The sequence below is a fragment of the Myotis davidii genome, unplaced genomic scaffold (assembly GCF_000327345.1).
Source record: "Myotis davidii unplaced genomic scaffold, ASM32734v1 scaffold530, whole genome shotgun sequence".
Lineage (NCBI taxonomy): Eukaryota > Metazoa > Chordata > Mammalia > Chiroptera > Vespertilionidae > Myotis > Myotis davidii.
This window is the reverse complement of record NW_006282272.1, coordinates 312,080-337,509: the sequence shown is the minus strand read 5'-3', so window position 1 is coordinate 337,509 and position 25,430 is coordinate 312,080. Positions and strand designations below refer to the sequence as shown.

At 42.4% G+C, this 25,430-nt stretch overlaps 1 protein-coding gene across 1 annotated transcript in view; it reads right to left on the bottom strand.

The window, feature by feature from the left end:
* CASK (calcium/calmodulin-dependent serine protein kinase (MAGUK family)) overlaps positions 1 to 25,430 on the bottom strand; it is a 232,579-nt gene that overhangs the window by 168,627 nt on the left and 38,522 nt on the right. The window contains exon 3 of the mRNA XM_006752810.2: positions 22,759 to 22,864. Coding sequence (XP_006752873.1) covers positions 22,759 to 22,864 — 106 coding nt within the window. The remainder of the gene's footprint in view (positions 1 to 22,758; positions 22,865 to 25,430) is intronic.

Below are 25,430 nucleotides of genomic sequence, written 5' to 3'. Positions count from 1 at the left end.
TATGTTCATGAGGGATATTGGCCTGTAATTCTCTTTCATTGTGTTGTCTTTACCTGGTTTTGGTATTAGGGTGATGCTGGCTTCATAGAATGAGCTGGGAAGTGTTCCTTCCTCTTGAATTTTTTGTGGTAGTCTGAGGAGGATTGGTTTTAGTTCTTCCTTGAATGTTTGGTAAAACTCCCCTGTGAAGCCGTCTGTGCTTGGATTTTTTTTTACTCACTACTTAAAAAAACGAACAGGTACTCCCACTTCGGTCACTAAAAACAGTTCTAAATGTTAAACAACAAAATGCAAAAACACCCCTTAAAAATGCAGCTGAACAGTATTTACAAAGTAGTTTACATCCATACATTTGTTTTAAAGCTTTAGATTATTGAAGTAACAAAAATATCATGGATATTGATGTCAAATACTAAAAAATAAAAAAGCTAAAGCTAAAGATTCAATCAGGAGAAAATTTTAAAAAGAACAGCAAATTGTACCCAATGAAGATAGAGGGAAATAATAATGAGCAGAGATTAATGAAATGGAACTAGAAAAATCCCTGCTTGGAAACTGAACAATATACTTTTATTATACAGATCTCAGAATAAATCATTAGAAAATGAGAAGATACTTTAAACTGAATAATAAACATAAACACATCAAAACCTATAAAATGTAGACAAAGTAGTACTTAGAAGGAAATTTACTGTTGTAGATGCATATATTAGAAAAGAAAAAGGGCTGTAAATTTATGAACTAAGCATCCATTCTCCGTAAGTTATATAAAGATCATCAAATTAAACTCAAACATATTTGAAGGAAATAATGACAGAAATTAATGAAATGGAAAACAAACATATTAGGAGGATCGAGAAAGCTAACAGTTGTTCCCTGCGAAATGGTGAATCTTTAGCAAGATTGATTAAAAAAAAAAGAGAGAGAAGACATATATAGAAGCCAATATTAAGAATGCAAAAGGAGCCCTGGCCCAGTAGCTCCATTGGTTAGAGCACTGTCCTGATACGCCAAGGTTGTGGGTTCGATCCCCAGCTAGGGCACATAAAAGAATCAACCAATAAATGCATAAGTAAATGGAACAACAAAATGATGTTAAGGGGTTGCTACCCACAGGTTGAGAACCGCTGCTATAGAGGATACCTTTTCTAAATAGTGTTATCAATTCCTGACTGATTAAAAAATCTCTCTCTCTCTCCCCCTCCCTCCCTCTCTCCTGCCCTAAAATTAATAAATAAAAATCAAAGACAATGAAAAAGGATAACACTTCATATCCTGCAGACATTCTAAAGGTGGTATTGGAACTCTATGCCACACATTTGAAATGGACAGATTCCAGGAAAAATAAAACTCATAAAAGGGACACAAAAAGAATTGGAAAACCAGAATAATTCTTTACTGATCAGTAATTAAAAACCTTCTGGAAAAAACAACAACTTTAGGCCTAGACTGAATTTCTGACAAGTTCTACTGAACACTTTGAGGGAGAAATAAAATGAATAAAAAGCACGAAAAGTCCCCTGTTCATTTTCTGAAGCTTCACCTGGATACAACAACACGGAGGACAGCATGAGAAAATTACAGAACAATCTCACTAATGAACACAGAGAAAAGCACCCAAACAAAGCATTAGGAAACCCAACCAGCAATATAGAAAAACTACCTCAGGACAAAGCTGGGTTTGTAAAAAATGACACCAGAGGAATGTAAACCTGTTTTCACATTTGGAATTCAATTACTATGATTCTGAACATTGACATACAAATGAGCACTCCAGCAACCCCTATTCAGCAGTATTCTGGAGGTCCCAGCCAGAGCAACATGGGAGATAAAGAAATAAAATTGCACAGGAATCGAAAGGAAACAAGCTGTCGTTATTTATAGATGGTACAACTGCATATGGTAGACTGTCCAAAATAATCTAAGGTAAAATTAAATTAATCAGAATTTAGCAAAATCATTGTTATAAATCAAATAGAAATTCTAAAGAATGCTTTTTAAGAATATAAAAATAAACATCACAGAAAGATGTATAGGACTTCCAGGGAGAAAAGTATGATATTTACTAAATGAAGATAAATCTATAATAATAAAAGCATAATATGCTAATTAGACCAGACATCCTCTGGACATCCTTCCGAAGGACCTTCCAGACGAAGCTGGGGCTGGGGGAAGCCTGGGTCCCGGGTGCCAGAGGGAAGTCGGTGCCGGCAGCTGGGGGACGGAAGGCCTACTCTTGCACGAATTTCGTGCATCGGGCCTCTAGGTACAAAATAAATGGAGAGAAAATTATCCTGTTCACGGACTTGAAGACTCAATACTGTGAAGAGTCAATCTTCTCCAAATGGAAGCATAAATTCAGGGGAATTCCAATAACAATGCCAACAGGTTTTGTGGAAATGTCTAGCAGAATCTAAACTGTATATGGAATTGCAACAGGACAAGAAGACCTAGGCTATTTTGGGAGAATGATAAGGTGGGAAGGTCTGCTCTACTCGATTGCAAAATTTCCTAAGGTAAAGCTCCGTCATGAAGACTATGTTGCCGACACGAGGCCAGACGAACAGGGCAGTAGAACATACTGGTAACAGAGTCTCCAAACAGAGCCACACATATGTGGATGCCTGACTGACGACACAGAGGTGAGTGAAGAGTATCTGGCAAAGGTGGTCTCTTCATTTGAACACATGCTCACGTGGACCAGGAGACGTATCCTTGCATGTTCACAGCGGCCTTGCTCGCAATGGCCACCAAGTGTCAACACCCGAATGCCCATCAGTAGATGGGTGAAAGCACTGATCTATTCATACAACAGAATACTGCAGGGCAATGGAAAGAAATTACAGCTACACAGAGGAATTTGGCCGAACCTAAAGGAAAAACTGGGAGAAGGAAGCAGACACAGCGGGACACAAACTCTCTGATTTCTGTCACGTATAGGACGTGACAGGCGTGTACAGGCTTCATTCACTGAACACCTACAAGAAGTCTCTGAGGTCGGTATTATTCTCACCCCTATTTTACTTACAAGAAAACTGAGAAACAGCAAAGATTAAGTCACTTGCTCAAGAGCTCACACGCTATGAGGTGGCAGAGGCAGGATTCAAACTCAGGCAGCCTGATTTTATTTTTTATTTTTAAAAATATATGTTTTTATTGATTTCAGAGAGGAAGGGAGAGGGAGAGAGAGACAGAAACATCAATGGTGAGAGACAGTCACTGACCGGCTGCCTCCTACATGCCCTACACTAGGGATGGAGCCCACAACCAGGGCCTGTGCCCTTGATCAGGAATCAAACTGTGACCTCCTGGTTTAGAGGTCGATGCTCAACCACTGAGCCACACAGGCCGGACTGGCAGTCTGATTTTACAGTCCATGCACTTTCCCCTTCAAAATGCTCACGTTATAAAGAGGGGGACTTCTAACTTCTGCTCAGGGGTCTGAGTTACTTAATGGAAGATAGGATTACAGGTAAACAAGTACCGTCGGAGTATACCGTAAGGAGGGCTCTGTATAATAAATCGATTTTTATGCCTGTTTATGGAGACACCCCCCATCCCCCCGGGTTCTGCAGTGCCTAGGGGGAACTTCAGAATGCAAAGCTTCCATCCCTACCCCCTCAGGTGACACATGCGAATACTGCATTGCCGAGGCGGTTTAAATGAATTCTCTGTAACTAATAAGTTTGCAGATAAATGCTTTAATCCTTGCATATTGCTTGTGGTACTCCCTTGAAGTCTTCTCAAATGATGGATAACCGCTGCCTTTCCTCAATGTCCTCTTTTTCTTTTGACTTTGAAAAAAATATATATTTTAATTGACTTCAGAGAGGATGGAGGAGGGAGAGACAGAAGCATCAATGATGAGAGAATCATGGACAGGCTGCCTCCTGCACGCCCCACACTGGGGATGGAGCCCGCAACCCGGGCTTGTGCCCTGATGGGGAATCGAACCCTGACCTCCTGGCTCATAAGTCCATGCTCAACCACTGAGCCATACCGGCCGGGCCTCAATGTTCTCTCCAGGCCCCTGGCAGGGATGTCCTCCCTCCACTTTCCCACCTGTCTCTCTCCTACACTGTTGTTGATGTCCTTCACTGACTTTGTCCATGCCCGCCTGCCTGCTCCAGCTCCCCACTGTCTCCCCCACCGACCTCCCAGGGCCCTAAGAACCTGTGCCTCTCCATGGTCACTGGGACCTACACTGCCAGTTGTTACTATTTAGTCATTGGAAAGACGCCTGTCTGGTCTGTACAATTTGACAATAAACAATGTGAAGGCATAAACAGGTCTTTTATTGTTAGCATAACATTCCACATATTGATGAATATTTACAAATATTTGTTGGTGGTAAATTCACTTATGAAAGAGAGAGAGGAGCCACAACCTTTAAAAAAAAATCTTTCCTCCATCTAAACCACTCTATTTTAAAAAAAAAAAATGTTTAAAAAATATATTTTACTGACTTTTTACAGAGAGAAAGGGAGAGGGATAGAGAGCTAAAAACATCGATGAGAGAGAAACATCAATCAGCTGCCTCCTGCATACTCTCTAATGGATATGTGCCCGCAACCAAGGTACATGCCCTCAACCAGAATTGAACCTGGGACCCCTGAGTCTGCAGGCCGACGCTCTATCCACTGAGCCAAACCGGTTAGGGCTAAACCACTCTATTTTAAAAAATATATTTTTATTGCTTTCAGAGAGGAAGAGAGAGGGAGAGCTAGAACTGTCAAGGATGAGAGAGAATCATTGATTGGCCGCCTTCTGCATGCCCTCCCCCTTCCCCAGGGATCCAGCCTGCAACCTGGGCATGTGCCCTTGACCAGAATCGAACCCGGGACCCTTCAGTCCGCAGGCTGAGGCTTTATCCACTGAGCCAAAACGGCCAGGGCTAACCCACTCCATTTTTGTGGGAGGAGTGGTTAGAACCGTGCATCTTGGAGGGATCCAGACAGTCTTCGTGGAGTAAGCAGCTTCTCAGATGGGGAGAGGGAGGACAGGAGAGGCTGAGAAAAGAGAGTGAGTGAGTGCAGAAGGGACAGGGACTATCGCTAGTGAAGAGGAAAGCAGCAGCTTAAGGCATTTCTTCTGAGAAGCCAACAGGAAGACCCGGAGCACTAGGTCGGGAAGGAGTCAGCATGTTAGGTGCGCTTGGAGCAGTGGATTGTGGAACATTTAAGGGGCAATCATTTGAGCTAAGCTCTCTTCTCTCAGCTAAACTGTAAACAGGATACGATCAAACGCTTTCAGTACGAACTTGGACAGGGACTAGAGAAGGTACTGTCACAGACAGGATTGTTAACTAACGCTATGTAAGCAGATAGAAACGTTCATCTTTTCAATGGGGAAAAGGGTTGTTCACTGTAACAGGAATCTCTATATATAAAAGCCTAAGCAACCGTTATGACCAAACAACCGGTTGACCAGTCGCTATGATGTGCACTGACCACCAGGGAGCAGACGCTCAACCCAGGAGCTGCCACAGGTGGTCAGTGCACTCCACAGCCAACCTCGCATAGCTAGCCAACCTCCCCCGGTCCCTGCCCCCATCTGGCAGGCCCCTAGGCCCGGCCCCAATCGGGATTAGGTGAGACAGCCCTGATAGGCCCTGATCATCAGCCAGGCCTAGGGACCCCACCCGTGCATGAATTTCATGCACCAGGCCTCTAGTTCTGATATATTGTCAAAGACATAAGATGCCTGAGCATGTCCCCATATACCTATGTGTCAGCTGAATTTCTGTTGGTGGGAACTGTCTATTCCTGTCCTTGCCCATTTGTGTATGAAGCTTAGTATCTTTCCTCCAATTGGAGTGAGCTCTTTATTTACAGGGTGGGGCAAAAGTAGGCTTACAGTTGTTTGTATGGAAAATAATACAATACATACATAATAATACAAGAATAAACTTGGTGTTTCGAGTACTAGTACTCACAACTCTAAACCTACTTTACCCCCACCCTAAGAATTATATATCAAACTTACAAACTGTTCATTATGTTCTACCCTCCTACTTTGAAAAATATATATCCCTAAGGACCCAGAAAGTTAGGTTTTATGAAAAATTATTGGGTCCTGGCTGGTGTGGCACAGTTGGTTGAGCGCTGTCCTGTGCACCTGAAGGTCACCAACTTGATGCCGGTCAGGGCACATGCCCAGGTTGCAGAGTTCGATCCCTGGTCAGGGTGCATGGGGGGAGGGAGGAGAGCCGATCGCTGTTTCTCTCTCTCATCAATGTTTCTCTTTCTCCCTTCCTCTTTCTCTAAAAAAATCAATAAAAATATCCTATGTAATAAATGGGTAATACGAAAACTGACCCTAACTGTGGAACAACCAGAATGGTTGATCACAGGCCAGGCCTAGGGACTGTACCCGTGCACAAATTTCATGCACTGGGCTCTAGTGTTTTAATAAAAGAAGGAATTCTTGGGTTCCTCCAACTTTCTCACCAGAATGGGGCATGTTGTGCTATCTGGCCCTTGGCCTGTCCTCATTTTTCAGTCCATCCCCAGCTTCATGCCTAACCGTACAGCCTTTCGAGACCATGGTTGACACCCCAAGGTACAAGAGGTGCAGATTTTATAACCACTTAGCAAGGACACTGACTCCTCGTCTTAGAATAGTGTCTTCCACCATCCCTCCTCTACTCATTCTCACTCTTTAATGCTGGGTCAGTTAAGGTACTTAGTTACAAGAAACAGAAACCAACGCTGGCTGATTTCAGCAGACATGGAGTTTATTAATAGGACACTGGCCTACCCACAGAGAGGTAGGAGGCCTATAAAACCAAGACCGGTGCTCTGTAGTCAGAAACAAAACCTTGGCCTGATCTGATAAGGGCCCCACCGCAGCTGCCCTGGGCCAGCTACAGCAGCATGCATCACTGGCCCTCTTGCTGTAAACTGACCTGAGAGTTCCACATGGTCCCAGTTGTTGGTCACTAGCTATTATTACGTCAGGAGTCATCTGCCCATGTCCTAACTGCCAAGGCGAGCAACTACCTGGCATTTTTCGTGTCTACAGAAAAAGGCGGGCTTTGTCCCCTATCAAGACTCTTAAGATTCTCCAAACACTGGAAGGTACACATGTCGGACAGCCAAAAACAATGAGAAATGTCCCCCAACACGTGGGTTCTATTCTCAAGTCCACCTTTAACTGCTCAGGGTGGACTTGAGAACCTGCCATTTCATATTTCTGGGTTGACGAGGACTCCTTAATAAAAGGATGGGATTTGGTTTAGTAATCTCTGAGGTCTCTGAGACAGAATTCGAATTCTTTGAAAACAAAACTGGCTTAAAAGAATTTGCCCCCTCTAAAACTGAGATGTAGCCTCAGATACTGTTTTTCAAGTTGTAGAAGCTGAGGATTGTTCTAATGCCAGTCAGATCTCAAAGATTAATTTGCACCATTTCCAGGGTCCTGTATTTACTACCCTTCTCTGTTTTCCAGACATTTCTCTTGTCCAATAGCTTAAAGGACCAAGATCTCTTGACCCCTCCTCAATGCTGTTGGACAACAGCGCCTCCTAGTGGATGAGGAAACTGCAGCTACAAGAGAGAGCGAATAATCCTGAGTTAGGAGATTGGCTGTTTATGTTGACATGCCTCTCTGTATGGTTTTCTGAAATTCCCAGAAAAGAAAAGAAGATAGTTGGGAGCAACAACTATTAGCCCTCAGTGTTCTCACTAATCCTTACAGCTAAACACCCACCTTCCCGACTTCCAGCATTCATATTTACACACACATATTCTTCCTCCTTCAGTTAAGGTTCTGAAGGGGTGGGGGGAGTGGAGAGGGGCCCCCAGATATAAATCACAATGAGTCACAGCACAGAATTTTCCAACTGGAAAAGACTTGTTAGAGGCGAGGAACGGATTAACGGCAGTCCATGCTTCTTGTACACTTTTTTGAAGGACTAAACACCTTCACAAGCGAAGGAAATCTCACGCGTGCTTGCTTCCCCATTGGGCCAAGAGGCAGGCAGGATGTCAGGGTGCGAGGTAGGAGCCAAGGTTCCAAGCGATCGAGTTTCTGTTCTCAGCATGCAGTCTACAGAGTTCAGCTAAGACCTTGGCTGCTAAATGGCCCCACTTGCCCTAGCCGGTTTGGCTCAGTGGATAGAGCATCGGCCTGTGGACTAAAGGGTCCCAGGTTCGATTCCGGTCAAGGGCACATGCCTGGGTTGTGGGCTCGGTACCCCCCAGTGTGGGGCGTGCAGGAGGCAGCCGATCAATGATTCTTGCTCATCACTGGTGTTTCTGTCTCTCTAGCTCTCTCCCTTCCTCTCTGACATCAATAAAAATATATTAAAAAAAAGATGGCCCCAGTTATGTTTGCACAGGGTAAAGTGTCTGAAGACTGGATCCTTGAACTTCTCCCTCTTTTCTACACTACCCTCCCAATCTTTTATCTTCATTAATTCTAAAAAAAAATAATTGTGCAAATACTTTACATGCAATTCTTTACCTAATGGATGTATTAGTTCAGCTAGTTTAAGCACATTTTAAAAAATATATTTTTATTGATTTCAGAGAGGAAGGGAGAGGGAGAGAAACATCACTGATGAGAGAGAATCATGGATCGGCTGTCTCCTACATGCCCCACACTGGGGATGGAGCCCGCAACCCGGGCCTGTGCCCTGACCAGGCATCAAACTGTGACCTCCTGGTTCATAGGTCGACATTCAACCACTGAGCCACACCGCCGGGCAGAGCATTTGATCTATTTGTTTATTTTCAAGTTTCTTAGACTTCTGATCTGGTCCCACTTACTTTCGCAGGAGAGAGCCAGGATGGTACCTCTGCCACGCAAAACCAAATCACACAGAACCACTGCATCGGTTTCCTTTGTCCTGTGGCTTTGGGGGTGGGTTAGTAACAGGATTCTCTCTAAGTCTCTCTAGCTCTGCTTCTGCCCCATCTCTCTAGAAGCGCAGCTCGCCCTCACGCCTTCCGTCCATGGAGGCCGGCTCCCCAGTGCGGTCCCTGCCTCACCAACAGCAAAGCCTCTGGCCCCCGGGGGGAGCACACCTCCACCCCCGGAGACAGGAAACCCCGCCACGCCCCTGCCAGCCACTATGCGATTCCCAAGGAACGGTGGCAACCATCACTCAGTCAGTCAACTTGTGCAAAAATGAGCACCTGAATTTACGCTCAGCAAAATGGAAACCTGAATTGTTATATTAGAATACACATTTTCAGTTCCATATTAGATCGCTATATTAGATTGCATGCATGACACTAACATGATTACGGGAGAAAGATATTCATCTTGAGCAACTTCATTTAGCTGGACGTCAAAGGAACGGTGGCAACCATCACTCAGTCAGTCAACTTGTGCAAAAATGAGCACCTGAATTTACGCTCAGCAAAATGGAAACCTGAATTGTTATATTAGAATACACATTTTCAGTTCCATATTAGATCGCCATATTAGATTGCATGCATGACACTAACATGATTACGGGAGAAAGATATTCATCTTGAGCAACTTCATTTAGCTGGACGTCAAAGTCAACATGTCCGCGATGTATGTCACCATCTATTTCCGGGCACCATCCTGTCATAGGGGCTCATGCCAGCGGCCAGGGACTCTCACTCCTGCTTCCTTATCTCCTTTTCCCAATGATCGCATCCTGTTCATCTGAATTCCCAAATATCTTCACATTCTACCCACTTCCTTTCATCTCTACTGACACTGGTCTATCCTCGCCACCAGTGTTGGTTGGTACTAAATCATTGTAAGGGCCTCCTAATTTCCCCCAAATCCAAACCCAACCCTATGGAAATATTGTAGCCGTCATTTTCATGTTCGTAAATTAAAAAATAATCAAAGTTTAGCCCGGCCAGCGTGGCTCAATGGTTGGGTGTCAATCTATGAACCAGGTCAGGGTTCGATTCTCGGTCAGGACACATGACCGGGTTGTGGGCTCCATCCCCAGTGTGTGGCAATGATTCTCTCTCATCATTGATGTTTCTCTCTCTCTGTCTCTCCCCCTTCCTCTCTGAAATCAATTAAAAATTTATTTAAAAACTCTGGGTGTAGGTGTGCTCATTATAACTGCAGCATCACTACTTCTAAGCCCTCTCAGTGGACAGAGCTGGGAAATCCATGAATGTGTAGTAACCCACACATCTATCTGTGTGTACACATGCGTGTATGCACATATATGCACACACACAAACATATGTATACACACATATGCGTACATATATTAAACTGAGTATGAGGTCGCACTGCCACCTCCAACTCTAACCCAGCAGCGCTCACTCTAGCCTCCACTCTTGCTTATTTGTAACTTGGTTCTCTGACTGACTTGAAATGTCTGCATAGTTAACAAATAGATGTACAAAAAAATCTAATACCATGAACAAAATTAAGGGGACAAATTCTGGGAAAAATTTGCAAATACATTAAAAAAGGAGCTATTCTAAAGTAAAGAAAGCATTCTTACAAAATGGCCTAAAGCTAAAGAAAGTGAACAAATGAAAAATGTGTACAGATGCCTTAAACACATTTAGCCACACCAGCAGCAACAACAAAATACAAAGAGAAACCACCCGTCATTTTGCCTTATCAAAATGTAAACATTGCCCTGACCGGTTTTGCTCAGTGGTTAGAGCCTCGGCCTGCGGACTGAAGGGTCCCAGGTTCGATTCTGGTCAAGGGCATGTACGTTGGTTGCGGGCACATTCCCAGTAGGGGGCGTGCAGGAGGCAGCTGATCGATGTTTCTCTCTCATTGATGTTTCTAACTCTCTATACCTCTCCCTCCTCCCTGTAAAAAATCAATAAAATATATTTTAAAAAAACACAAAATGTAAATATGGATGCACTCACGTACCACTGGTTTGAACATAAACTGGGACAATCTTTATGGAAAGTCATAGGATACGCTGTGGAAGGAATTTTAACTCTATGGCCAGACTGCTGCTACCTGATGTCTCCCACTGAAGACAACAACAGCAACAACAACAAAACAGGATATCAAACTTTCCTGAAGGCATCCAAGTGCTTAGATCAGCGGTTCTCAACCTGTAGGTCGCGCCCCCTTTGGGGGTCGAACGACCCTTTCACAAGGGTCGCCTAAGACCACCGGAAAACACACATATAATTAGATATTGTTTTTGTGATGAATCACTAGGCTTTCATTATGTTCAATGTGTAACAGTGAAATTGGGGGTCACCACACCATGAGGACCTGTATGAAAGGGTCGCGGCATGAGGAAGGTTGAGAACCACTGGCCTAGCTTGTCAGGAATGTAGGCTGAGCTCTGCAGAGGATGGAACTCAGAGAGGCGGGGCCAAGCATCGGACCCTCTTGCCCTGGGGACATGAGCTCACACAGAAGATCTGGAAGGGAAAACTAGTCAGAACTCGGGGATCTGCTAAACCACCTCCCACAGGAAGCCAGGACCTGAAGAGCTGGGGATGAACCGGAAGTAACCGGCCCCTTCCCACACTTGCCATCTGTCTTTATCTCCCCGCGCCCTGGAAATCTAGGCATTGAACCCCAAATAGCCCCCCATGCTAGTGCCTAGGAAAACAAACAAAAGTCCTCTCTGGAGGAAGGAAGCGTGATCCTCGGCCAATATTTTCTGAAATAATTTCCAGCACACAGTCACAATGAATCCGGTACACGAAGGGGTAAGAGATCCTGACCAAGTAGCAGCAAAAAAGACAGACAATATAAACAAAAGCATGGGGCCTTCCTACGCTGAGGCTATCCAGCTCAGATTATTAAATAATGAAGCTTAAATAATGAAGCTTACTATCTCCCAGAACATGAAAGCTGAGTATAAATTTTTCCAAGAAAATGAAAATAAAGATATAGATTTAAAAAGGAAAAATGACTGGTTGGCACAATACAGAGAAGAGGGTAGAAGATACACAGAATACATAAGGTATACCTATTATCTATACTTAATCAGATCATAAAGGCGATGAAAGAAAGGGGTAGAGGCAATATTTGAAGAGATAAGGATGAGGACTGAGCACTTTCCATAACCATGAACTATATCAATACACTAATTCAAGAAACTTAAAGAACCTAATGCAGGATTCACACACACACACACACACACACGGCCCATCACAGAGAAAACTACAGAAAACAAAAACTGAAGAAAACATCATTTTTAATAACCTGAGGAATAAAGACAGATTATTCTCAGAGAAGTGGCAGACTGCTAGCTGACTTCTCAATAACAGTGGAAGCTAGGAGACAGTAGAATGATATCTGATGGAAAGAAAATGCCCATCTAGAATTCTCTACTCAGTCAATATCCTTAAAGATGGAAGGGGATATAAAGAACTTCTGAAACCAACAAAAAAAGGAGTTTGCCCACCTAGCAGACTGACACTAGGAAAATGAATCCAGATAAAACCTTAGAGATGCCGAAGGATAGAGAACAAAGAAAGGACAAGTATGAGGGCAAATCTAAATGAATAAAAATAATAAAGTAGAGTGATGTAAATACACATAACTTACGCATTTTACATACAAGCATAATTTAAATATATGAAACAATAGCTTATAAGTCAGGGAGGCATTATATGAAATTTATGTGCTCTACAGTGCCTGTACTATTTGGGAAGACAGTAACGGTATCAATATGAAAATATGATGAATAAGGAAGTCATACTGTTATTTCTGGGGTATGAATTAAGATAATGGAGAACAGTGCCTAAACCTCCAAATTAATGGAGGAAAGTGGAGTGATAAGAATATTCAGTTGATCCAGATATATCAGGAAGGGCAAGAAAAAGCAACATACATTAAGTGGTACAAATAGAAAGCACATAAGAAGACCATAGATGTAAACCAAACTAACCACAAAAACAATTAAATGTAAACGGACTAAATGCTCCAATTAAAAGAGAAAGATTGATAGCCTAGAACAGGGGTGGGCAACGCCTGGCACGCGTGCCAAACATGGCACACCAGTAACTTTCGCTGGCACGTGAAACCCTCTCTTATAATCTTCCATTTACAATTGTGAATCTGTGTTCTCAGTGATGAATTTCGTTAAGTCTTGTAATAGGAGTAGCCTGACGGATGAAGTAGTAGCTCGTGCCTATCTCTGAAAGTCATTTTTCTAAGACAGCGGTATGCTGTGTTTTTGTCGCTCGAATGAATTTTATTATTTTTTCAAGGTTCTTCACATACGTACACCTTAAGGGATATCAAGTAGGCGTAACATGTTCTCAAAAAGTTAGGGTTGGCACGCAGAAGAATTTTGAGTCAGAGATTTTGCTGGTTCTGGCACGCACTCACAAAAAGGTTGCCCACCTCTGGCCTAGAATAAAAGCAAACAAACAACTATATGTCTTTAACAAGAGACACATCTAAAACCCAAGGATACAAAAAGGTTAAAGTTAAAAGGAAGGAGGAAAACCCAGAAAATTAAACCCAAGATAGAAGAAAGGAACTAATACGCAGAAGTTAGAGAAATGAAGAAGAAACACATAATAAAAAGAATATACGAAGCTAAAAATCGTTGTTTAAAAGACAAATAAAACTAGTCAAAGTCTGGGAAGACTGAGAAAGAAAAAGAAAAGGTACAAATGACCAGTATCAAGAATGAAAAGATGCTGCAGAGATATTATGAACCACCACATGCCAAAATTGTTTAAAGTTTAGATGCAGTTCGCTCATTCCTAGCAAAATAGAATTCACCAGAATGGCACAGTAATAAATGGAGAACCTGAATATTCCTATAAATATTTAAGGAATTGAATCAGAAATAACCTTTCTCACAAAAAAGTCTGGCCTGGACGGGTTTATAGGTGAGTTCTACCAATCCTATAAAGAGGGCAAGAAAACAGAGAACACTCCCAGTTCACTTGATAAGGCTAGCATCATCTAGCTATGAACAGCTGAGAGGACAGTATATGTGAAAATTATAGTACAACCTTCTCAGAAATATAGGCGTAAACAGTCTAAACAAAATGTAAACAAAACAAATATAGCAAAAATATAAAAAGGATTATAAGGATTATACAATATAACCAAGTTTGGTTAACCAAAGAATCAATGAAATTTATTGCATTCACAAATTAAAGAAAAATATATCATTTCAACACAGACAGAAAAAAGCATTTAATAACAATTCACCATCACTCATGCTTGACAAACCTGAACATCAGAAATAAGCAAACAACAACAAAAAAACCCCCCAAACAAACCCCTGCTATCACCATTTTTCAGGATGTTAATCCATTGCAGTAAAGACTAGAAAAAGAAATAAAATATAAAAAGAATTGAAAGGAATAAGCAAAATCTGCCTCACCCACAGATGATATGGTCAGGTATACAGACAACCCAAACAATTGTACAGAGAAATTATTGGAATTGCTGAAGCTTGATGAATAGAAAGGAATACCAAGTCAATACAAGGAAGGAGGGAGAGAGAAACAGAGAGAATGGTCCACCTTTGAAAACAAGTACCTAAGCCCTAACCGGTTTGGCTCAGTGGGATACAGTGTCAGCCTGCAGCCTGAAGGGTCCCAGGTTCGATTCCAGTCAAGGGCATGTACCTTGGTTATGGGCACATCCCCAGTGGGGAGTGTTCAGGAGGCAGCTGATCGATGTTTCTCTCTCATCGATGTTTCTGACTATCTCTCTCCCTTCCTCTCTATAAAAAATTAATAAAATATATTTAAAAAAATATAGATAACACTGAATTACATTATCCAGGGATACCTATTTGGATGGTGAAGATATAAAAGCATGAAAATGGCATCTAGACTAAAATGGATTCTGAGAGCGGTAGGGGCTGTGATTAGAAAGGGGAAGGGAAGGGCTTTTGAGGTGCTGGCAGTTTTTCAAATTTCTTGACCTGGTTGTAGTTACATGGTTGTTCACTTTGCAATAATCCTTTAAGCTGTATAGTTCTGTGCATGTGTTTTTCTAAATGTCATATAGCCGATAAAAAGATTAATTCTACGTGTGATGCAGGTGCTTTACGTATTCATATATTCTTTTATCTAATAACTAGCGGCCAGGTGCATGAATTCGTGCACAGGTGGGGTCCCCCTGGGTGGCCTGCAGCTCCTACCTGCCACTCCCGCTCATCCTGGCCCCACTGTGCCTGCCGCGGGCTCATGCCCAATCAGTCCCAATCGGGAGAGGCTCATGTTGCTGCACCATGTTGCTGCGCCCCCCTCCCCCCGCAAGGGGAGTGGCCTGAGGGATCAGGCTGAAACTGGCTCTCCGACACCCCCCGAGGAGTCCTGGATTGCGAGAGGGCACAGGCCAGGCTGAGGGACCCCACTGATGCACCATCAGGCTGGGGAGGGACCGTGGGAGAGCTCCAGGGCATGTCTGGCCCATTTTGCTCATCCTGATTGGCCGGACCCCAGCAGCAAGCTAACCTACCAATTGGAGCATCTGCCCTCTGGTGGTCAGTGCATATCATAGCGAGTGATTGAGCAGCCTTAGCATATCATTAGCATATTATGCTTTGATTGGTTGTTAAGTTCTGCCGTTCAGTCTATTTGCATATTACCCTTTTATTATATAGGATTCTACTTCTAAAAGCTTATTTTGAGGAAATAAAGCAATCAGGTGTGAACAAGTAATTACAAGGATATTGTTAATTACAACATTCCTTCTAACAAGGAAAACTGGAAAACAGTGGAAATAGCCAACAACATGTCCCAAGAGGGAAATTATTACATTAAATATGGCACATGCATAAAGTTTAGACATCTTAATACAGCCATTAACATGTTGTACCTAAAATATTTAATGGTGTAGCAACATGCTTAAAATTATTAAATGAAAAGAACCAGGAAACAAAATTGCATATATAAAATGATCTCAATTTAGTGCAACTGTGATAATGAGTGTAAGTACAAGGAATGTCCTGAAATGCTCACTGTGATTAACTTTTGCAAATGGTATTATTTTTGTCATTATACTTTTCCATAATTTCTAAGTTTGTATAAACTGCGTGTATTGTAAAGGTTGTCAACACTAAAAACTGCTTATAATTTTCATTTTTAAATTAACAAACTACTTCTTTTAAATAAAAGACAGTAAACGGAATCTTCCGCCTATTTTATGTGTACATATTAGTGGTTGAAGATCAGCTTTCATATACAAAAAAATTACCAGAGTGACAACTTCAAATACATTTCTAAGACAGCAGGCATCAGAATGTAGTTTGTTTTCAAATATAGCATTCAAAGCTTAAAATCTACTATATACTATAACACCTCAAGCTAAGATTTGTTTTATACAAAAATTGGGACATCTAAAAATTTTTAAATGGATGTCAAAATCATACAGTAATTATAGTTAAAAGTTAAAAAAAAACCAAACTCTGCAATTATTTTTATAGGTAATTATGTGTTGCTTGCAGATCTAGGAATTTATCAATTCAAAACCCGTCTATTTATCTCTATTTTTGTTTGTGCAGAAAAAAAGTTAACATAGCAGGCCTAAAGTGCTATCTTTTTAAAAAAAATATTTATATTAATTTCAGAGAGGAAATGAGAGGGAGAGAGAGAGAAACATCAATGATGAGAGAGAATCATGGATCGGCTGCCTCCTGCATGCCCCTTAGGGGATCGAGCCCGCAACCTGGGCATGTGCCCTTGACTGGAATCAAACCTGGGTCCCTTCAGTCTGCAGGCCGATGCTCTAACCAGTGAGCAAACCAGCCAGGGCAAGTGCTATTTTTTGAAAAGCTTGAAAGCCCTGCTTCCAAGGTTGGCTCTTGATTGGCATCTGGGAATTTGGAGGACTTCCTCCCCTCCTCACTGAAAAGAGGGGCTCACTGTGTCTAAAGCATTCTGTACAAACCGTGTGATTTATCCCGAACACCCGCCTGCTTTCTAGGAGTCTGGAATTTGGTATGCACCAGGGAGGGGGTGCCGAATCTCCAGTGAGCTTCCCTGGAGCTTGTGCCTGGCGACCCTGAACTCTATGGTGAGACTTCTGAGTTCTCTCAGTGAATCATCAGAGCTAGGGGTGACCTGGGGACCCCTGACATTCAGTTCTTAAACCAAAATGCAGCTAAACATTTAATAGAGCGGTAAAGCTAGTCAAGAGAAATGTTTAATTTGAAAATGTTTATAATCACAGAAGTTTTTTTCTTGTCACTAGTATTTATCAAAGGCCTACACAGGCACCCAGCTACGCCCTATCAGATATCTTATTGAATTACCGTAAGTATCAAGTTTCTAATGTTTACCAGGACCAAACACGACTTCCCAACCACTTCCCATTACCCAGCACTTAAGCAGCATTCACTAAACATGTGCTGAATGAATGAATGGCCGTTTATATCATTACCCATAAAAACCAAAACCCGAAGTAGATCAGACTAGCTCCAATATGTACACATAAAATATCTACACATCTTCATATAAATTAAAATGATACAGGCCAGATTTTTCTTGCTTGATATGAAAAAATACATTTTCCTCTAAGTGGCAAGTTTGTCGATAAATACTAATCAATTCTACTCTATCAGTAGAAATGAATTCCACAAAAACTCCCATCCCAAGCGTAAACACCAGACTGAAAGAAAATTAACTAAAATAACAAATAAAAGCGCCTTCGGTCTAGTATCTCTGTTGTGAGCTCAAAAATACAAACTGCTAATATTGTTTTAAAACATACAAACTACTGTTTTCATGTCAGACGCCTGAAATCCATATTTAATTACTGTAAAACTCTCCCCGTGGTCTATGTAATCGTTCTATAATAAGGTAATTGATATTCCTTGGATAGCCAATTTAGGATTTACAGCTTAACTCAAGTTATCAGACACTACTAAAGACAAACTGTGAGTTAGAAATACACATGTAATCTAGGGTGTGTGTGTGGCACAATACAGCCCTGTCTTTACATTTGAACCTACATTTTAAAATCTGTTTCAGCACATTGCTATAGGTAAGTGTGATCCCAAAGCCACGGATATAATGCAGACGTATGTAGGTTTCCAACAAACTATGTGTGCTGGGAAAAATGACAACATGGTGTCGGAGTAGTGTGACCCCTACTTTAAAGGTCAATCATCTCTTGACCTCCTGCTTCTGGGCCCACATTTGTTGAAACTGAGTATGTAGGGGTGGGGACTGGGTGGGTACATGTTTGTTTCACAGGCTCTGCTCAGGACTTTCCAATGCTGAATTTTGGAGTCTACTGCTCTAATCTTTCCCAGCCTTAAAATTCTGCTTCAGTGAGTTTCTGTATTCGAGCATGCTTTCCAGTGGTTCTCAACCTTCCTCATGCCACGACCCTTTAATACAGTTCCTCATGTTGTGGTGACCCCCAGCCATAAAATTATTTTCATTGCTACTTCATAACTGTAATGTTGCTACTGTTATGAATCGTCATGGAAATATCTGATATGCAGGATGTATTTTCATGGTTACAAATTGAACATAATTAAAGCATTGTGGTTAATCACAAAAACAATTGTAATTATATATGTGTTTTCCGATGGTCTTAGGCGACCCCTGTGAAAGGGTCGTTCGACCCCCAAAGGGGTCGCTACCCACAGGATGGCGACCCACAGGTTGAGAACCGCTGCTTTAAATGGCTAAACCATTTGTAATATAGTGGGTATATTACAGGATTTTCTAACATGACTAGGCCATATAATTTCATGACTTCAGTTTAGGACAAACCAGGGACAGATGGTTATAGATACGCTGTGGCAAAGACAGATATAGATATCATAATAGGAACTCACTATTTCATAACCGGCCAGCGAGGCTCAGCGGTTGAGTGTCGACCTATGAGCCAGAAGGTCATGGTTCGATTCTGGTCAGGGCACATGCCCAGGTTGTGTGCTCCATCCCCGGTAGGGGGTGTGCAGGAGGCAGCTTATCAGTGATTCTCTCTCATCATTGATGTTTCTATCTCTCTCTCCCTCTCCCTTCCTCTCTGAAATCAATAAAAATATATTAAAAAAAGACGAATTCACTGATAACCCAAAATATTGTTTGGTTTAGCAAAGTCAACTGAGCTTACTTCATTTGTTTCCCCTTTCTTGTCCACTCTGTATGGGTAGGGATCCATATTATGCAGAATTTGAGCAATGAGCCCATGAGTGCTAGAGGTAATTCTATTCTGTTGCCAGAAACAGGGAACTAATTCTGGACTAGCTCCTGGATGTGCAGCTAGATAAGCAATCTCTTGCCTCGCCAGTAGGTGGAGACGCACACAAACTCACTGCTTTGCTCTTTGATCCACGGGACCTTATATCTTACAGTAATGAATGCTTTTGATTGTTTGCTTTCAACCCAGGAGATCAGAGAATGCAAAAAACTTGGGTGAATTTATGAAAAAGCATGACAGAATTTTATATTTCTATTTTGTTTCTGATCCTTTTGAGAAATAACGAAGTAATTTGACCTACGGGTTTATAATTTACTTCCAGATCCCTAGAGCTAATAAAACACTTCTAAATTTAGAAATACGTCCTTTAGAATTCATGTTCAATCAGGGGAAACTGAACATCAATTGAATATATATTAAGACATTATGATTGATTTTGCTAGATGTGATAATATTGTTTCGGTCATTTAAAAAAACTGATACTGCCCTGGCTGGTTTGGCTCAGTGGATAGAGCATCGGCCTGCGGACTGAAGGGTCCCAGGTTCGATTCCGGTCAAGGGCATGTACCTGGGTTGCGGGCACATCCCCAGTGGGGAGTGTGCAGGAGGCAGCTGATCGATGTTTCTCTCTCATCGATGTTTCTAACTCTCTATCCCTCTCCCTTCCTCTCTGTGAAAAATCAATAAAATATACTAAAAAAATAAAACAGTAATACTGTCAGAAGTACAGACAGGAGAACTTACAGTTGAAATGGCACTGCTTAGAAATCTCCAAGAGATACAGGAGACATCAGTAAAGGTAAGCTGGGTGACAGGTACACTGACTTTCATTACGGTATTCTCTTTATTTAGAAGTTCCCCAAAAAGGTAAAAAAATTTCAAATGGAAATTCATGTTCTAGTGATTTGGGTTAACACTGGGATCAGGTGTTATTGGGACTGGTAAATAGGCAATTTTATTTTAGTATTTATTTATTTATTTGATATGTTTTCATTGACTTCAGAGAGAGGTTGTTGATTTCAGAGAGGTAGGGAGAAAGAGAGAGGGGGGGGGAGAGAGAGAGGGAAATCAATGATGAGAGAGAATCATGGATCAGCTGCCTCCTGCACGCCCCCACTGGGGATCGAGTCCGCAACCCAGGCACATGCCCTTAACCGGAATCGAACCTGGGACCCTTCAGTCCACAGGCTGACGCTCTATCCACTGAGCCAAACCGGTCAGGGCGGCTCTACAGTTTTGAAGAAAACATATTTAAAGGAATATACGAAACTGAAAATTACAACCTCACAACAAAAGTTGTTATATATCAACTTAAGACTATGTGAGGAGGACCTGGCTGGTGTGGCTCATTTGGTTGGGCGTCGTCCGGGCGTCACCCTGTGAACCAGGAGGTCACTGGTTCAATTCCTGATCAGGACACATGCCTGGTTTGGAGGCTAAATCACCAGTAGGGGGCGTGCAGGAGGCAGCCGATCAATGTTTCTCCCACTCCCTTCCTGTCTCTGAAAAATCAATAAACTGCCCTAGCTGGTATGGCTCAGTGGACAGAGCATCGGCCTGTGGACTGAAGGGTCCCGGGTTTGATTCCAGCTAAGGGCACATGCCTGGGTTGCGGACTCGATCCCCAGTGGGGGCGTGCAGGAGGCAGCCGATCCATGATTCTCTCATCATTGATGTTTCCATCTCTCTCTCCCTCTCCCTTCCTCTCTAAAATCAATAAAATATATTTTTAAAAAACCAATACACTTATTAAAAAATCAGTGAGGAGGTACATAGTTTTCAAAATTCTTTCAGTGGGTTTGCCAACAAAGGTTTTGAAGGCTGTGACTCTATGACAGAATTTCTAGGCTCTTTCCAGCTCTGGTTATCCGCTTACTACGAAGATGCGGGAGGAGTGAGCAGTACACAACTCAGCGGGAGTGCTTTGCTTCTGAATCCTATGTACTGGTAACTAGTCTAGTCAAAGGTTCCACTCAGGGCTGTTTAGTTGCAACAACTAACTAAAACGTTTACATCCTCTTCACCTAAGCAGTTCCAATCAAAGCCACAGTGAACTCCCACCTACAGATTTGCATGCGTGTGTTGATATGAAATTAGGCCTTAAATGTCATCAGCTGCTTTGCTGCAAACTTGTGAAATATTTTCAAATTCTGATCTGCACAGTCAATGTATGAGCGAGCCCTCCGTGGGAGTAGCTTTTGACCCAGTTCCCAGTGATCGCTGCCTCCCGGTATGCGCGCCCTTGCACAATCTCTTCCCTTGTGTGTGGGCTGGATCCAGTGCCGTGTTTCTAACCAACAGAATATGGCAGGAGGGCTGCTGAGGGATTTCTGCGATTAGGTTACAAGATTGACTTCAGTTTTTTTAACGTATATTTTTATTGATTTCAGAGAGGAAGGGAGAGGCGGAGAGAGCTAGCAGCATCAGTGATGAGAGAGAATCATCAATGATGAGAGAATCGTGGATTGGCTGCCTCCTGCACGCCCCCTACCAGGGATGGAGCCCTCCACCTGGGCATGTGCCCTTGACCAGGAATCGAACTGTGACCTCCTGGTTCATAGGTCAATGCTCACTCACTAGGCTATGCCGGCCGGGCTTGACGCGAGTTTAGTTCATACTCTTATCCAATTGCTTGCTTGCCCTGCTGCAGCCAGCTGCTATGTTGTGAGCTGCCCCATGGAGGGAGGACCCGGTTACAAGGAGCCTCGGGCAGGTCAGGCCAACAGCTCCTAGGGCAGGAAGGCCCGCAGTCCCATAGCTGCTGCCAGCAACTGAGTGAGTGAGTTTGGAAGCAGATCTATCCCCAGTGGAGCCTTCAAATGACTTCAGCCCCGGCAACTCCTGGATGACTACCCTGCGGGAGACCCTAATCACAGTCACTGATTAGAACTTGAACAGAAGAGGGATGATGTCCCATAAAGGATATGAACTCCGGACACAATCATCCGAGCAGCTGTAAAATCACACAGCTGTCCCAGCCTCGGCCCGCACTTCTCCATCTTATTGACAATAATTGTATGAGAAATGCGTCAAGGGGCGGATTGAAATCAAGATACACTGTGATCTGCAGACTTTCCTGGCGATGCTGGCGATTGGATCAAATGAGGAATGGAAGTGTGTTATCACTCTTTAGTTGCTAGCACTGCCTTCCCACTCCTCCTCACTAAGACTCCCATGATCCGAATGTTCTATTTTAGGGCCTCCTATCTCTCTGAACTCTTGCTTTTTAAAGCCTCTTCTGCAAAGAATGCTAAAAATGTGAGGGGAACTAGACAGGACCAACTTCTGCTCCCTCAGCACTGCGAACCTTAAAATGAGACCATGCTTCTTCTCTTACTACTTCAGGTCTTTCTAAAGCAGTGGCTCTCAACCTTCTGGCCCTTTAAATACAGTTCCTCATGTTGTGACCCAACCATAACATTATTTTTGTTCCTACTACATCACTGTCATGTTGCTACTGTGATGAATCGTCATGTAAATATCTGATATGCAGGATGGTCTTAGGCGACCCCTGTGAAAGGGTTGTTCAACCACCAAAGGGGTCGCTACCCACAGGTTGAGAACCACTGTAAGAGATGAGTTCACAACTATTCTTCAATTTTAAAAGAAGGTATTAGCATTATCCTAAACCAATGTGGCTAAAAACTTTAACCCTCAAAAAAAGACAGAATGTACACTCACAATTCAAAGACCATGTAAAGCATTCCATCTGAGCTATATGTCTCCAATAACTCTACAATGTGGGGATGCTTCAGCATGTGACAGATACTGGCTTCCCGCTTTAGATCTGAAAAACAAACACACAACACACTTTGTTAGGTAGGAACCAAAGACAATCAGAGTGAATAATGAATGAATGGATATGATCTATGGTAACATGAAGACTTCTCTAACTACAGAGATGAAATCCCCCATTTAAGCTAAGCCTAACTTTTCACCCTTTATAATCTTTGACACTATAACTTTTCTATGTCTTCTGCCACCTTAAATCTATATACATTATAGAGACGGCTATTAATAAAAAAAAATGTAAATAGCACAAATACATTCCCCAAACTCTTAAAATCAAGTTTTGAAATTCACAATTCTTTCTTAATCTGCTAATAAGTAACTCAATTTGCTGTTTTAAATTTAACTTCTTTTTCTTAGTTTTTCCTAAAATGGATAAGAATATGTTGTCCATTCTTTAGCCTAAAATCTAGCATTTATATGTCTTTTTTTTCTTTTTAAAATCTAGCATTTATAGACACGACACATCAGAGAAGTTATATGGAACAGGGGGAAAAATAAGAGTATGGTTTAAATAGAAAAGATACTACTCCCAGCATCAAAGTCAGAATTTTTAAAATATCATTTATAAAATGTGTTGCATAATTCAGGTCACTACTTATAGTGTTATTCGGAAGAACAATCTCAGATAACGTAGGTTAAGCCAGTGTGTAAGTTCTACAATACTGTTTGGAAAATATTAATGTCATCGTCATCATCATCATCATCATCTGAACACAGTTCATCATCATCATCATCATCACCATCTGAACACAGTTCGGCTGTAGGTACCACTTGCCATGCCTACATGGAATGAGATACTTCAAGCCTTCCTGTGTTAATAGTGCTGGAGTTCTACCCGTTCGGATGAATTAAATCCAATATAACATTTATATACTTGGAAGTAGAAGGGAGGCAGGTAGAGAAGAACAAAGGGTACGAATAAACTGCCCAAAGCAAAAGAGAGAACACTATCTCCTCTCCGATTTATTAATCCAACTTAGTCTCGTCAACAAGAGTGATGGCTGCAGAGGGAGCCATAGAAGACTTCCATAGGGTAGAATGAAGCAAGCCGATCAGTGAATCAGACAAAAGAGAAGCTACCAGAAAAGGAAGAGTCGATAACACAACATGAAGTCCAGAGAATAGAGGGAATGAAGGCACGAACAGTCGAAGAAGGCAGAGTAAAGGCTGTAAGATTCAGTCAGAAAAGACCATTAGCATTCTGGGTAAGATGAAGTTCCGTGGAAATGTCAGGTCTGGTGTCAGTATGCAGGAGACAATTATGTAAATAAATTAAAATTTATCGTGTCGCTCACTGGGCTAAGTACTTAATAAAGTCATTGTCATATACTGTCCCAACAACCCTGTGAGGTATGTATTTATTTATTTAAAGCATTTTTTAAAATATATTTTATTGATTTTTTACAGAGAGGAAGAGAGAGAGATAGAGAGTTAGAAACATCGATGAGAGAGAAACATCGATCAGCTGCCTCCTGCACATCTCCTACTGGGGATGTGCCCACAACCAAGGTACATGCCCTTGACCGGAATCAAACCTGGGACCTTTCAGTCCGCACACCGACGCTCTATCCACTGAGCCAAACCAGTTTTGGCAAAGCATTTTTTAAAAAATATATTTTTATTGATGTCAGAGAGGAAGGAAAGGGAGAGAGAGAAACATCAATGATGAGAGAGAATCATGGATGGGCTGCCTCCTGTATGCCCCCTGCTGGGGATCGAGCCCGCAGCCCCTGGCATGTGCACTTGACCGGAATCGAACCTGGGATTCTTTGGTCCACAGGCCGACACTCTATCCACTGAGCCAAACCAGCTAGGGCTTTTTAAAGCTTTTTTATTGATTTCAGAGAGGAAGGGAGAGAGAGATAGAAATATCAATGAGGGGAATCATGCATCGGCTGCCTCCTGCACGCCCCCTACCGGGGATGGAGCCCACAACCCGGGCCTGTGCCCTGACCGGGAATCGAACCGTGACCTCCTGGTCCCGGCTGAGGCAGGTATTTTACAGATGAGGAAACAGGCTTAGTAAGGTGTCAAGGTCACAGAGCTACCACCGGGGTAGGTTTGAGCCCTGGCCTCACCAGCGCCATGATGACGGGCATACACATGATTAGATTCAAAGATTCTGGCAGCAGGAAAGGAACAGAAGTGCCAACGAAGGTTTGACTGCCTTGGCCAGTTTGCTAAGTGGTTAGAGCAGTGATGGCGAACCTATGACATGCGTGTCAGAGGTGCCACGTGAGCTCATTTTTTTGGGTTGATTTTTCTTTGTTAAATGGCATTTAAATATATAAAATAAATATCAAAAATAGAAGTCTTTGTTTTACTCTGGTGGCTAATATCAAAAAATTTCTATATGTGACACGGCACCAGAGTTAAGTTAGGGTTTTTCAAAATGCTGACACGCCGAGCTCAAAAGGTTCGCCATCACTGGGTTAGAGTGTCAGCCCTAGGATGAAGGGTGGCAGGTTTGATTCCTGTCAAAGGAACGTATCTGGGGATCTCAACCCCCCCCCCGCCCCCCCGGCACATGCGGGAATCAATCCATCGATGTTTCTCTTTCT